The 16,645-nt window shown below is 37.8% G+C and overlaps 1 protein-coding gene across 9 annotated transcripts in view; it reads right to left on the reverse strand.

The window, feature by feature from the left end:
• Positions 1-16,645, reverse strand: part of PRPF18 (pre-mRNA processing factor 18) — a 119,868-nt gene that overhangs the window by 45,731 nt on the left and 57,492 nt on the right. For 5 of the 9 annotated variants that reach the window (XR_015722440.1, XR_015722439.1, XR_015722438.1 and 2 more), the window contains 4 exons: positions 8,264-8,341; positions 8,124-8,150; positions 5,001-5,105; positions 2,691-2,804 (listed from right to left, as the gene is read on the reverse strand). Coding sequence is in view for 1 of the 9 variants with exons in the window: in XM_087857690.1 (XP_087713816.1) it covers positions 2,691-2,804; positions 5,001-5,105; positions 8,124-8,150; positions 8,264-8,341 (324 nt within the window). In the remaining 8 variants the exon portion in view is untranslated. The remainder of the gene's footprint in view (positions 1-2,690; positions 2,805-5,000; positions 5,106-8,123; positions 8,151-8,263; positions 8,342-16,645) is intronic. The other 4 variants (XR_015722446.1, XR_015722445.1, XR_015722442.1 and 1 more) reach the window with 1 other exon arrangement.

A 16,645-nucleotide genomic window follows, 5' to 3' on the forward strand; every position in this document is an offset into this window, starting at 1 on the left:
ATAATAAAATAAGTCACCGGGATATAATGCACAGCATGGTGACCACAGTTAATACTGTACTGCCTACTTAAAAACGGGTAGGAGTAGATCTTAAAAGTCCTCGCCACAAGAAAAAAAAAATTTGTAACTATGTATGGTGACAGGTATTAACCACACTTATGGTGGGGAATCATTTCACAACATAAATCTCAAATCACTAAGTTGTACATCTGTAACTAATATAACGTAATAACGTCAATTATACCTCAATCTTTAAAAAACTTACAAATGAACCCTTTAGTATCTGGGACAAGCTTGAGCAAGATTAAAATACAACAGGTTGTAATAAATTAGTATTAATAGTGACAATTTTTCAAGGAATGAAACAGGACTAGAAAAATTAAATCACATACTAATTCAGTAGTTCACATTAGTATTTTAATACCATCTTCCGATAAAGAAAGGAACTCAGGATATAGAAAAGAAATAAAAGTTGGTAAATATGAAGCATTACAAAAACCACTAACTAACAATGTAAGGTTTTAAACAGGACTGAAAATTTTTCAAAAAATTGCTGTAAACATTACAGCGGAAGAACATTTTACTCATTTATGCTTAAAAGAAAGAAGTTCAACAGAATGACTGTGGGATCCACCAAGTCTACACCTGTCGTGTACATAAAAGAAGTGAAAGCAGGGACTCAAACAGGTATTTGTAAACCTATGTTCAAAGCAGCATTACTCACAACAGCTGAAAGGTAGCAACAACTCAAACGTCCACTGAAGCTGAATGGATAAACAAAACGGGATCCATCCATACAAAACAGTATCATTAAGCCTTAAAAAAGAAGGAAATTCTGACATACACTATCACACAGCTGGACCTCTAAGGTATTACGCAGTTGGAAGGCCAGTCCAAGGGAGCCTTTGGATGACCTTGGCGACAGTCGACATCTGACTGCAATCACATGCGAGACTCCAAGCAAAAAAACTGTCCAGTTCACCCCCAATTAAACCACAGAACCATAAGAGATAATAATAAATTATCTTAAGTTACTAAGTTTCAGAGGCGCCTGGGTGGCGCAGTCATTAAGCGTCTGCCTTCAGCTCAGGGCGTGATCCCGGCGTTATGGGATCGAGCCCCACATCAGGCTCCTCCGCTGGGAGCCTGCTTCTTCCTCTCCCACTCCCCCTGCTTGTGTTCCCTCTCTCGCTGGCGGTCTCTATCTCTGTCAAATAAATAAATAAAATCTTAAAAAAAAAAAGTTACTAAGTTTCAGAGTAGTTTGTTACAGACATAAAGGACTGAAAAAGATTTTATAATAACTGTTTGAAGCTCCTCAGTTTTGGGGTGGTTTGTTACGTAGCCATAGATCACCACACCTGTCTCTCAGTAATTGACAGAGCAAAAAGGTAAGTTATTAAGACCACAGAAGATCTGAACAACACTACTGTAACTGACATTTACCCAACGTATAAAAGACATTCTTTCCAGGAGCCTATGGAATATTCAGCAAGACAGACCATCTGCTGAGCTATAAAACAAGATCAAAGCTGTAACTGTTAAGCTTTTAGAGAAAATAAAGTATCTCTTCAAAACCTTGGGATAGGCAAATATTTCTTAAGAAAAATACCAGAAGCGGTAACCATAAAAGAAAACAGTGGACTTCATCGAAATTTAAAATTTCTGCCCATCAAAAGACACCATGAAAAGAACAGGTAAGCCAAAGACTAGCAGAAAATAGTCACAAACCATGTATCTGTACATCTGCAAAGGACTTGTATTCAGAATACACAAAGAACTCCTACAATTCAAAAATAAAAGGGCAAACAACCCAATTAAAACATGAACAAAAGACTTTAACACATGCTGCCCAGAGAAATATATGGGCAATAAGTCTACGAAAAGACACTCATTACCCTTAGTTAACAGGAGGCTATAAATAGAACTGCAAGGAAATATTACCACACATCAAGAGAATGGTTACCATTTAAAAGACTTAAAATAACAAATATTGATGACATTTAGAAATATTTGGCATTTCTTAAGAACTAAAGCACACATTTACTTTTATTATTCAGCAATTCTACTTCAGGTATTTACCGAGAGATAGAACATATTTACCGAAGAGAAGTTAACACAGGTCCAAACAGACCTGTTTAACAATGTTCCTAGCAGTGTTATTCGTAACAGCCCGAAGCTGCAAACAAATGATGGTACATCCCGACAACTATCATCAGCAATGAAAAGGAACAAACTACTGATTTCTGTAGAAACAATAATTTTTTTAAAAATATGCTCAGCATAAGAAGCCAGGCATACTCTCATGACTCCATCTATATGAAATGCAGAACAAGCAACATTAATCTATACTGATAGAATTTTCAAAGCTGTTTGCACAGGCACTGAGGAGAAGGAAGAGGACTGGCTAAGGAGGGGCACTAGGGCACTTTCTTGTGTGAGGAAAACATTCTGTACCTTCCTAAGGGTGGTGGTTATGTGCTCGGAGTGGATTTGTCAAAATGCACTGAACTACATATGCTTAAGACAGGTGCTTTTTAAAAAAATTAAAGAAAACTTACATTCAGCAGCAGTAATCTGGCAACTTTACTCTTCCATCTTTGCCTATAATAATGCAATTACTCAAACTCCATACTATTCTTATTTATGTGGTAGAGTCATCTTTCTCAAGTTTTGTTCTGACTTCTTACCTTGTTTACTTCCGGTGTGAGGATCTCTATTTTTCTTAAACGTTGAAAAGCATCATAATCAGTTTCTCCAAATAGTCTGATTGGTTCTCCTCTTTCTCTCAATCTTCTGATGACCTGTAAGAAGTAAGAACAATAGGGACACCTGGGTGGCTCAGTCAGTGCAGTGGCTGCCTTCAGCTCAGGTCATGATCCCAGGGCCCTGGGATCGAGCCCCACGTCGGGCTCCTCGCTCAGTGGAGAGCCTGCTTCTCCCCCTGCCTGCCTCTCCTCCTGCTTGTGCTCTGTCTCTCTGACAAATAAAATCTTAAAAAAGAAAAAAAAAAGCAATAACAATAATAGCAATTCCAATGTTTTTAGTAATAGTAAACCCTCCTTTAGGTGACCAAATACTTATTTTGAAATGCAGATAGAAAAAGTCAGTTGTGTTTGTTTTTTCTTTAATTTTCCATGAATGGATATAACAAGTTACTGTCACACCTTAAAAAACCCTACCATGTTTAAGGTCCTCTGGCTGACTGTTTGAGCAAAGGCTCCATCTGTATACCAGACTACCTAAGAAAAACATTACGATGGGAGTGGGAACTTTTACATACAGAAGGAAAATGAAGTCCAGAGTCAGCTGATAACTCATGGACCAGAGCCTCGAGTCAGCATTCCGAGACTACATTAAAACCACTCATCCCCCAGAAGAGAAGTGAGTAATGATCAGGGCAGGGCACAGGTCAGGCTTTTGAGGAGCTGATAATACAGTGTCTTGACTTGGGTGATGATTACATGGGTGTCTGTTTTATAATCCTCCACTATATTGCACATGCATGATTTGTACACTATTTGTATATACATTCCATTTCATAACAAGAAAAAAATAACTGAGAAAAATAAAGGTTGATCCAAAATGTTTTTTAGTACCAAGAACTTTATCTGGAAACATAAATAATAGCACAGAAACCACTGGTCGAACTCCCAGTGAGATAACTGAAGCTTGGTACTCAAAAGCAGCTTAAAAGGCCATCCAGTGCTATCTCCCATCAATGCAGACATGACCTCAAACACACCTCTACCAGGTACGCAAGTGACAAGGCCCACACCCCTTTATGCAACAGCCCATCCCAGTTTTGGACAGATAGGTTTGACTTCTCACAATCAACTAAAACCTCCCTCCCTCAAAATTCTACCCATTTATCTTAGTTCTACTTTATGAAACCACAGGGAATATGAAATTGTTTTTCAAAATTACAGTTGCTGTCAATGGATTTTTTTTTTAAGGCCTCTAATATTCTTCTCCTCATGCGAGATATTCCAAATTCCTTCATCTAACTTTCCCATGACAGCATTTAGAGTCAGCCGTCCTTTCCTCCTCTCCCAAGTTCATTTTTGTTTGGTACCCCTCTGTATAGTTTGTATTCTTCGTGTCACAGGATTGTCTTGAAATTTTTGTTTCTGGTTTTTTCAGAAAAGCAGTTGATACTGACCAGAGTAGAGACGAGCACCGTAGTTAAGTGTACAAACTGAGACAACATGTCTACAGAGCCCTGTGGTGATATATACCCCAAGTTGTACAAATGTACAGTCTTTAGTCAACAGACTCCAGAAATCATGCTTCTCGCAAACTTTCGAAAGGAAACAATCATACGTTAGAATGTATGCAATGACATCTGTATAAAGATGTTTATCTTAGTAGGATTTATAATAAGGAAATGCTGAAGCAATCTAAATAACCATTACTATTTGGTTTTTAAAATAATAAGTTTTTAAAATATGGGAAATTATATAATCATAAAAAATTATATAGATCTGTGTTTTGGCCTAGAAAGATGTATTAAATTACAAAACGGATATTTAAAATAATTAAGACAAATAATTTATGTATAATTACTTAAAATATACATATTTAGAACAATGTGTTTAGTTTTTAAAAGTTTAGAAAAATATATTATTTTAAAGTTTAAGATTATCAAGAAAAGCAGAGACTGGGGCGCCTGGGTGGCTCAGCCGGTTAAGCATCTGCCTTTGGCTCAGGTCATGATCTGAGTCTGCTTCTTCCCTCTCCCTTTCCCTCTGCCCCTCCCCCGTGCTCAAGCACGTGCAATCTCTCTCAATTAAATAAATAAAATCTTAAAAAAAAAAAAAAAAGCAGAGATTAATTTAGAACCTCAAGAAGAAAACTGGCTAGCTGCACATTATTTAGTTCAGCCAGACATGTTATATAGGCAATAATGACATGGAGCTTACTGGAAAGAACTGGAGATAAATGCAACTGCCCTGGAGAGTTTTTCTTTGTTTTCATGAAACACTCATACACAGACTTACCTCTTGCCTAGAAAGAGTCATAGGTAACTTTTCCTCTGCCAATTCAAGTTCTAGCACTGGATTTGAAGAAGTTAATGGTTTCTGGTCCTCCTCTTTTGGCTGTATCTGTATTAATAGCCAAAACAAATAAAATTCAGCTTTTAAAATATAATACAGCTAATATTTACCATTCTATGCATTAACTGGTCATGGAAATTAAACATGTTTTAAATACTGAAGGTTCTTCTAGATGTTCCAAGGAAAACCTCCTAAAATGTACATGCTTTTGAAAACTCAGACTCCTCCATTTTAGGGACACAAGTAGCAAACATGCACACAGAAGACAGCATTCTTGCTACTGAAAAGTGACAGAAATATAATGGTTTCCAAAATCAAAAAACTTTTAAAAGGGCTGAAATTTAGATGCCTTTCTCCCTAGACTCCAAAGAATTTTATTTTTCTTAAAAATAATCAACTTGCTTCTCTTCTTTGAGAAACTCATCCTACAGGGTTATCTGATCCTTGCTCTGGGTTTTAAATGAAGACCCAAAAAAAGAATTTCTAAGAAAACTGTGAAGCCTCAAGCTCCTGCTTTTTCCTACCCTCCTTTTTGAAAGGTAGGATTCCAGGGGCGCCTGGGTGGCACAGCGGTTAAGCGTCTGCCTTCGGCTCAGGGCGTGATCCCGGCGTTATGGGATCAAGCCCCACATCAGGCTCCTCTGCTATGAGCCTGCTTCTTCCTCTCCCACTCCCCCTGCTTGTGTTCCCTCTCTCACTGGCTGTCTCTATCTCTGTCAAATAAATAAATAAAATTTTAAAAAAAAAAAAAAAAAAGAAAGAAAGGTAGGATTCCAAGTGCACCGAGATCACTGCTGGACATGGAGAAACACTCCCAAAGCTACAGAGAATTTGCCCCCAAAATGAGTTATGAACCCAGGGAAATACAGCACCACAGCATCAACAACAGCCATGGCGCCTTCCACTCATCCCACACAGAGTGGACGTTCTTGCACATGCAGACCTGCAGGGGGAAAAAATCTCATGTTGTTTTCTTGAGTCTGCCGCCCAGCTCACAGTTTAGGAAAATTAAGTTCAGCGATTTATAAGCCCCATGGTGTGGTCTGTAAAAACATACTGAAACATGGTTTCCCATCTGATCCTGAGACTAATCTAAAATGCCAAAGAAGATTAGGGGCGCCTGGGTGGCACAGCGGTTGGGCGTCTGCCTTCAGCTCAGGGCGTGATCCTGGCGTTATGGGATCGAGCCCCACGTCAAGCTCCTCCGCTATGAGCCTGCTTCTTCCTCTCCCACTCCCCCTGCTTGTGTTCCCTCTCTCACTGGCTGTCTCTCTGTCTAATAAATAAATAAATAATCTTTAAAAAAAATAAAATAAAATGCCAAAGATTAAAAACAAAACAAAACAAAAACCATAAAAGGTCAACATTAAGGAAAAACATTCAATTAAGAAAGGCCCTATGGTTAAAATTACATCATTTCTGATTCTGTAGTTAATGGCTAAAGGTTATGTTAATTAGTGCTGACAGAAAGTTGAAGTAAAAAGCTAAACTTCTGTATTTTCACAAACCAAATCGGTATCAAGCCTCTACATGGTAACTAGTTTTCATAAAGGAATAAAGGTAATACATGCTGTATTTACATTACTACCAAGAAGGGAATATTAAACATGTTTTAGAGCGAAAACCCTGTGCTTTTTTTTAAGCATAAAAACAGGTATTTCTCCCAAAATCTCAGGACGAAAAGCATTTTTAATTATAGAATGCCAGTTCGTCACTTGTAGGAAAAAATCGAAGACATTTTGTCAACAGGACTCAATGTTAGGAGCAGTATCTTCAGTTACTTTGCCTCAGTGCTTCTCTCTATACAAACAAGAAAGTACTGACCTATCACTGAAGCAATCAAAACAACACAAAACTGCCCATTTTAAATTAGTTTCCTACCTTACCAAAAAGTTGGAAACGTTCAAATTTAGGGATTTGGGAAAGCAACAAGTCAGCAGACTGAACCTATGGTCAATGATTCGCACTCCAGATCAAGTGTCAGTGAGACAATGATGGGCAAGCAAAAGATGAGAATTCTTCTGAGTATCTATTCAATGGCTATTTACATAAGTTGTGTTTTAACTTCCCAAAATGGAAGCAAATGAAACCAATATATTTATGGAAAATATCAAAATACAAATGCAAACTTTCATATTTTAGAAATCGATCAGAAACATAAAAATACATTTTTAACACTTGCCCTCTGCCAACACTACAAAACCAAACCAAATGCATATACATACCATTTGCATTCCTCATGCTTCCTTCTAAAATGCTATGCTGATAAATTTCTAGAACTTTCCCCATGACATGCACAAGAATACTGTATTATACACACGTTTCACAAGCAAAACGTTGATGTCAAATTTATGATCTGCAAAAATACTTCAACAGAACCTCTAAAGTTTGTTCAAAAAATTATCAAACTAGATAGTCTTCTTTTAAAATAAGCAAAACTTCACCTCATAACATTTAACCCCTCCCAATAAAAACCCTAAAATATTATTCAACTAGAATAGCAGCTGAATAGGATAATAACAGGGTAAACTTAAGGATACTTTTAGTCATGCTTCAAAAATATCCAGGTCTTCCAAACAACTCATTTCTTTCTACCAAATATTTCTATACATTTTTCTATACAATAGACAAGCTGTGTTTGAAATGTGATACCTTATTACAAAAAAGCATATAAATGTTGTATGGCATTCTATCTCAGGCAGAGGTACTGAGGGCCAAAAGGAATTATTAACAATGCAAACATAAAAACAATGGCTTAAAATATTCAAGTGGAAGTGGGGAAAATACCACTGGTAATGCCACTGTGGTTGAATGAATAAAATATTTTGAAACCCTTTAAAATAGACTTTTATTGGGAGAGGTGGGGAGAGGAGTGGTGGCGGAGATGAAGACGAGGCAGTATCAGATCCAGGAATTAAAAGAAAAAACAACAATTCAAGCTTTGATCTCAAGCCACTTCATGCTGTCCACAAAAAGCCAAACCATTCCAAGCCAAAAGTCATGCATGTATTTTCCTGAATTCAAGATTTAAAAAAAAAAAAAAAAAGAAAAGAAAAAAGCTCATACCTCTCCAGATGGCTTCTCATTTATAGGCTAATGTATAACATTGATAAAGTGAACAGAGATCAATAATTTTGTTACTTTAACAACAGCTGTAAAAATTTAAACTCAGAAATATACAATAACAAAAAAGCAGGCAGTCTTACCTTGTAGCCACATCTTTCAAAATATGCTTCCTCTTCCTTTTTTGCAAGTTCACTACGCTTGAAATACTTTTTATTTTCCTATTGAAGAAAAAAGTACATTAGTATGTTCCTGGGTAAAATTTCATGTGCCACAGTCAACCTAAAAACGCTTCCGTTTTTCAAGAGCATGGTCAACTTTGATTCTGTAGAGATTATACTGATTTCTTGAACATGGCACCTGTCCTCTACCCTGCTCCAAATATGAAGGATTTTTCTTACAGCATCATTTTAACAGACATCCAACAGCAAAGGGAAGAAACCAACTATATTTACCAAATGTTCATTTTGTTTTGATTTCCCAATGTTTGGTTTCAACGATAATTTCTACAAACGAATTCATTATGAACCACATAAAATAGAATGCTTTATTTTCTCGCCACAGAAACAACTGAACAACATTTGTTGTCTGACATCTTAACTCCCATTTCCCAGAGAGCTCCAAGGGTGTGTCCAAATTCTTTTTGTCACTTGGAATCTTTTTGTATCAATTAATTGTATTTGTATTAAGTGACTCTTAAAATCATATTAATTCTTAATCTAGACATAAAATGGTTTGAAAGTATTAACAAAATCGTTTAATTTGTTTTATAGGATTCAATGTTACGAGACAAGCTCTAAATCTGTAGGAGAAAAAAATATTAATTCCATACTACATATATTATTCTCACCGTTAAGCCTACAGTCCCTAATTTGGATGCTGTTACCATCTACAGCCATGCCTCTTGGATATTATCCCACTAATAATTTAGCTCAAATAAAGCTACTGCCCTATTTTATTAGTAATTATAATAGTACCTCAATAATACCTCCACACACGTTTTAGCACCTCACAGTTCCCAAACTCATTTACTCTGGCAATAATCATGTATGCTAAGATCATGACAAGAAAAGTTGATGGTGAACAATGGACAGCTCAGGCTGCCACACTTGAAAGCACCAGTCAAGCGTGGCATCAGGAAAACATCGTGTTTCTCCTATGTGATACAAGTAGGAAGTACACAGCACATCTACAAAGTATTCTTGACAAAAAGCTGCATGTCAATCTAATCACACATTTAAGTCTCATTTCTTTTTTTTTTAATTCTACTTAGTTAACATATAGTGTATAATTAGGTTCAGGAGTAGAATTTAGTTATTTCTGGGTTGCATATAACACCCAGTGCTCATCACATCAAGTGCCCTCCTTAATGCCCATCACCCAAGTACTCCTTCCCCGCACTCACCTCCCCTCCAGCAACCCTGTTTGTTCCCTATAGCTAAGAGTCTCTTACGGTTTGCCTTCCTCTCTGTTTTTTATTCTTCCTTCCCTTCCCCTACGTTGATCTGTTTTGTTTCTTAAATTCCACAAGTGCAACAGTATGGTATTTGTCTTTCTCTGGCTATTTAGCTTAGCATAATATCCTCTAGAGTTCCATCCACTTCTTGCAAATGGCAAGATTTCATTCTTTTTGATGGCTAATATTCCATTGTATGTATGTGTGTGTGCGCGCCCCACATCTTCTTCATCCAATCACCTGTTGATGGTAGGTCTCATCTCTAGCTTATTAGAAATGTAGGCAATAGGGGAAAAGGCTAAACGCCATCGCCGGGAAGCAATTAAACCCTGGGACATTTACCAAACTGCCAGTTTCTCCAACAAGTTAATGGCATAAAAAAGGGGGGAGGGCGAATGAAAATGTTCTTGATTAAAAGAAACCAAAAGTCATTGTAAACAAATGGAATGAGTGGATTGTGTGGATCAGATCTGAACAAACCAACTGTAAAAACATATGTATATATTTTATTTCAGTTGAGGACATTGGAACATGAGAGGAGTATTTAATAGTAATAAGGATCTATCTATAATTTTATTGGGTATGATCACATCTTGTTTATACAAGGACATGTTCTTATTTTTTGGAGTTACAAGTGTTAAGGACAGATGGAGGTTCATTATATAATTCTCCTTCTGTATATGTTTAAAATCCCCATGATAAACAGTTTTGTTTTAGTCCATCAACTCAATGAACATTTACGGACTCATCTACCACACATGAAGCACAGCTTTATAGATGTAAAGTTGAAGGAACTGCCTGGAATAAGGAACTGACGGCATCATCCCAACATCAAAACTACCTGAGAAAGTTGGAAGCAAATAATATCAATCCCAGTTTAGGCGTGAGAGACCTTAGAAAGGGCAGGGGACATTCTCACAACTAAACCTCATGAGTAAATGCACAACTAGAACTCTGGTCCTTAAATCCTTTGAACTGATCTGTATTGAAAGCTACAGTTCTTCACTCCCAAAATCTTATCCCAGCCTCAACTGTTTCTTTTGACTACATAGCGTGTAGCTGTCATATTTTTTAAAGTTTATTTTTTTTATTTATTTGAGAGCAAGTGCACAAGTGAGGGGAGAGGCAGAGAGAGAGGGAGAAGCAGACTCCCACTGAGCAGGACCCTGGAATCATGACCTGAGCCAAAGGCAGACACTTAACAGACTGAGCCACCCAGATGCCCCTAGCTGTCATATTTCATATAAATAAGCTGACAAGCACATATTGGTACCCTCTTAGAAAGAGCGGTTATGTAAGAAGAAAGTAAAGGACTCTCCAGGCCAGAGTCTGTGGTCCAGTCTGTGGTAGCATCTTTTACTATCACGCCCCAATTCCACGGAACACACCTAAGAAAAATCTTAGCCCAGACCATCAATTCTCAAAATGTAGTTCATGGACCTCTGGGGGCCTTACGAACTTTTCAGAGGTTGTGCAAGGTCAGACATATTACCATAATACTACTAAGAGGTTTTGTGCCCCCATTTTCACTGTGATCATACTTGCACTGATGGTACAAAAGCAACGGTGAGGAAAACCACTGGAACCTCAGCACAAATAAAGGTAAGTATTGATCTTTATTTATGTCTCAGAGTTCATTGTCTAATAGTGGTATGATGAAATCAAATACATAAAGCAGTTCTGCTACATAATAAAGAAGGAAAGTTGTCTCCTGTTTGGCAGATGTTTTCTCAAAACTGAACAAAGCCTGTTACCAAAAGGACGATACTATTTGTTGCCTATGATAAAATTCCATCTTTCAGGCACAAATCAGAATGGTGGCAAACTTGCAGCCATCACTATGAACTTGATGGCTTCCCAATACTTAAAAGCTTTTCGATGAACAGTGATGATATTTACGACATTTTTTATATCATCTAATGAAACATATCACCATGTAGAAAATCTATGTAACTCAGCAAACTATGACAGTACAAAGGCAACAAGTTCCAAAATTATGCAAAAGCAAAAGATTTATAAGAACAGATCAGAACAGATCTGGAACATAATAGATCAATAACTGTAATATACAAAAAGCTCACTGATGGGGCACCTGGCTGGTTCAGCCACTGGAGAACAGGACTCTTGATCGGGGGTTTTAAGTTCGAGCCCCATTTTGAGTGTAGAGATTACTTAAAAATAAAATCTTGGGGGGAAAAAAAAAGTCACTGTTATCGGTCAGAATCCATACTCTCGTCTTTAAGAAATTTACCATCTGTGTAGTTTTAGTACAGTCTCAAAGAAGAATACCCACAATTATCTGAAAAGGCTATAAAATACTACCTTTTCCAACTACCTAGCTGTGTGAAGATGAAGTTTCCTCATAAACTTGAACAAAAACAACGTATCACAACAGGCTGAAGGGAAAAACAGGAGAATCCACCTGTCTTCTAAGATACCAGGGATTAAAAAGATTTGCAGAAGTGTAAAACATCATTCTTCTTACTATTTTGTTTTGGAAATAGTTTTCATAAAAGCATTATGTTAACACACGGGTTTATTACGGTATGAAATAGAAGTCAACAAGCAGTCTAAGTACTTTTAAATTTCCCAGTTTTAATTTTTTAATTCTTTATTAATTTTTTTGAGAGAAAGTGCACACATGCACAAATAAGGGGGTTGGGGGAGGGCAGACAGAAAGAATGAATCTCAAGCAGGTTCCATGTCTAGTGAGGAGCCTGACAGGGGGCTCAATCTCATGACCCTGAGATCCTGACCTGAGCTGAAATCAAGGGTCAGATGCGTAACTGAGCCACCTAGGCACCCCTAAATTTCCCAGTATTAATTTCTAATCGAATAATTATTAATACATCCTACATAAACAAAAGTTCTCTGGAGCGATCACTTAAACATGTAAAGGGGTTCCGAAATCAAGAAGAGAGAACCAAGGTCCTAGCTGAATCCCCTTGTTGGCCCTCCCCATGCCTGCACCCAGCGTGCTAAGCAATGCTGCCCAACGACCCTGGTGTATTTATCCATTCAGTTTGCTCTCCTAGTCTCTACGCTGACCAGTACACAATCTCTACTCTTAGACCTCTTATCCCTTCATTTCCCCCCTCATTCTCAGCAAATGACTAAACTGCTCTGTTACAGAGAAAAGGGAAGCCACTGAATGAGAAGTCCTCCCAGCGCCAGTCCTTACCTGGCTCTGTACTAATCCTTTCATTTCAGAATGCAAGAGGAAAGCCTCCTCCTGCCGAAGGCCAATCCCTTTCAGGGGCATTCCAGATCTCAAGAGCTCCCCGCTGAGTAGGGAGCCTGTCGCAGGGCTAGATCCCAGGACCATGTGATCGTGACCTGAGCAGAGGCAGACACTTAACTGTTGAGCCACCCAGATGCCCCTGAATGAATTATTAACAATAAAAATTTTTAATTAATTTGCTCATTTTGGAATTATGAGAAAAATAAAAATATTTTGCTTTGCACTACATGACCATTTCATGACAACAATGGATGTCTAAAACAAAAGGTTACCCACCATGTTCCAAATATCACTCTTTATATACCTTCTATTTAGAAAAAAAGAGCTGTTTGAAAGAGCAACTAAAGCTTCTCTAACTGTAAAACGTTATCAAGTACACTGAAAACAGACTTTGAAATATAAAGTGCTGGGGACACACTTATGATAGAATTAAAATTGTAGAGTATTAAAACTTAAACATCAGCGATTCGACACCTTTAAAGGTAACTCAAGCAAGTTAGATAACTTGCCCAAAGTTAAAGAGCTATCTAGAAATGCAGCCACACTTAGATTTTATGACTTATTTATTCATTTTACAAATTTACTTTCCTTTCTAACTATATTCAAAATTTTCAGACTCGGAGTTTGTTGAATTAACTACAGAATGCATAATAAAGACCTACAAATACAAAAGTCTAGAAGTGGCTGGTACACACTTTAAGATAGCATAGGAATGGATGGTTTAAATTTCTTTGGATTCTCTCCTAAAGCACTAACATTTTTATTGGCCTTTCACCCTGACAGATTTTAAAACATTGTGCAAAGGGTATAAATAAAACTGCTTCTCCTTTTTAAGACAGAACCTAATTCCGACATGCTGCTTCACAAATGTTATTCTTGGACTCTACCCAAGTTGTATTTTCTAGTTATAAAACTGAGATTCATAGGTCCAAAGTACAGAAACGTATCTACCATATCACCTGAAATGTCTGCCCACACTAATAAAGAAAAATCAAAATTTAAAACATTCAACTATGACTGTCAACACTTCATAAATTTACAATCAGCCTTCCTCATTCATATTAAGGTTTTTAGTGTTTAAATGAACTAGATAGAAACATCATCAAGGGGCGCCTGGGTGGCACAGCGGTTAAGCGTCTGCCTTCGGCTCAGGACGTGATCCCGGCGTTCCGGGATCGAGCCCCACATCAGGCTCCTCCACTATGAGCCTGCTTCTTCCTCTCCCATTCCCCCTGCTTGTGTTCCCTCTCTCGCTGGCTGTCTCTATCTCTGTTGAATAAATAAATAAAATCTTAAAAAAAAAAAAAAAAGAAAGAAACATCATCAAGAACTCTATAAAAACACACTGGAAAGCAAACAAATAAATAGCCTGAATATGCAAAGCAAGACACTATGGGGCGCCTGGATGGCTCAACTGGTTAAGCATCCAACTCTTAATTTTGGCTCAGGCCACGGTCTCAGGGTCCTGTGATCAAGCCCCACGTGGGGCTTTGAGCTGAGCCTGAGATTCTCTCCAGCCAGGGCGCCTGGGTGGCTCAGTCGTTAAGCATCTGCCTTCAGCCCAGGGCATGATCCCAGGGTCCTGGGATCGAGCCCCGTATCGGGCTCCCTGCTCCACTGGGAGCCTGCTTCTTCCTCTCCCACTTGCCCTGCTTGTGTTCCCTCTCTCGCTGGTGTGTCTCTGTCAAATAAATAAATAAAATCTTTAAAAAACAAAAACAAAAAAGATTCTCTCCAGCTGCCTCTCCCCTGCTCACACACTCTCACGTGTTCTCTCTCTCAAAAAAAAAAAAAAAAAAAAAGACTATACATGAGATCACAAACCATGTAGGAGAGTCAACATCTTGCTGAAATATGAAAAGCCTTAAAACCCCTAAAGTAATATAGCAAATGGGAGGACACACAAACACAACTGAAGAGACACAATGCTACATCAATGGACAGATCATCCAGATAGAAAAAAAATAAGGAAACGATGCCTTAAATGACAGACCAGCTGGACATTAACAGATACATACAGAACATTCCATCCAAAAACAGACATTCTTCTCAAGTGCACATGGAACATTCTGCAGGACAGATCATGTATTAGGCCACAAAGCAAGTCTTAATAAATTTTAAAAGAGTGAAATCACATCAACCATCTTTTCCACCACAAAGGTATGAAACCAGACATCAATTACAAGAAGCAAACTGGAAATTTCACAAACATGTGGAGGTTAAACATGTTACTGAACAACCAATGAGTCAATGAAATCAACGGAGAAATCAAAAAATACCTTCAAACAAATGAAAATGGAAGTACAACTTAGAAGGACGTAAAAGACCTATACACTGAAAACGCTAAGACAGTGACAAAAGAAACTGAAGACACAAATAAATGGAAAGATATTCTGTGCTCATGGAATGGAAGAATAACTACAGGCTTGTATTGTTTTATTATGCTTCACAGATACTAAGTCTTTTACAAATTAAAGATTTGTAGCAACCCTGACTTGAGCAAGTCTATTGACACCACTTTTCCAACAGCATTTGTGTATTTTGTGCCCTATTTTGTTAATTCTAGCAACATTCCAAACTTTCTCACTTTTCTTATTTTAATTGCAATGGTATCTGATCAGTGATTACAACTCACTAGAAGCGTAGATGATGGTCAGCATACTTTAGCAATATTTTAGCAGTATTTGTAAATTAAGTTATATTTTTAATAGACATGAGGCTACTGCACGCTTAAGATAGCGTAAACAACTGTGATACACACTGGGAAACCAAAAAACACATTTGACTCACTTTATTACAATATTTGTTTTACTGCAGTGGTCTGGAATCAAAACCACAGTATCTCCAAGGTATGCCTGTACTGTGAAAATGCCCATACTACTCAAGTAATCTATAAATTCAATCCAATCCCTATCAAAATTACAACAGCATTTATTGCGAAAATAGAACAATCCAAAGTTTTATATGGAACCGTGGAAAATCTCAATAAGCCAAATTAATTTTGAGAAAGACGAACAAAGCTGGAAGCAACACATTCCCTCATCTCTAACTATAATTCAAAGCTAGAGTAATCCAAACAGTAAGGTAGTGGCATAAAAACAGACAGATGAATGCAACAGAATAGAGAGCCCAGAGGGGCGCCCAGGTGGCTCAGTCAGGTAAACATCTGACTCTTGATTTTGCCTCAGGTCATGATCTCAGGGTCTTGAGAGTGAGCCCCCATGTCTGGCTTCACACTCAGCAGTGAATCTGCTTGAGTTTCTCTCCCTCTCCCCCTGCTTGCTCTCTAAAATAAATAAATCTTTAAAATAAATAAATAAATAAGAGAGCCCAGAAATAAACCCATGCACATATAATCCACTAATTTACAACAAGGGAGCCAAGAATATATAAGGAAAAGGTAGTCTCTTCAAAAAATGGGGCTGGATTGCCACATGCCAAAGAACTGAACTACACTGCTATCTTAAACCATACATAAAAATTAACTCAGAACTGATTAAAGAGGGGTGCCTGGGTGGCTCAGACGGTTAAGTGTCTGCCTTCGGCTCAGGTCATAATCCCAGGGTCCTGGGCTTGACCCCGCACTGGGCTCCCTATTCGGCAGGGAACCTGCTTCCCCCGCTTGTGCTCTGTCAAGTAAATAAATAGAATCTTTAAAAAAAAAAAAATGATTAAAGATTTGAATGTAAGACCTGAAACCATGAAACTCCTAGAAGAAAACATAGGCAGTAAGCTCTTTAGCATCTGTCTTGACAAGTTTTTCAGTCTGACTCCAAAAGCAAAGCCAAAAAAAGAAAAAATAAGTGAAACTACATCAAACTAGAAAGT

This window comes from Ursus americanus, chromosome 31, assembly GCF_024610735.1.
Source record: "Ursus americanus isolate L20-20 chromosome 31, mUrsAme1.1.p, whole genome shotgun sequence".
NCBI lineage: Eukaryota > Metazoa > Chordata > Mammalia > Carnivora > Ursidae > Ursus > Ursus americanus.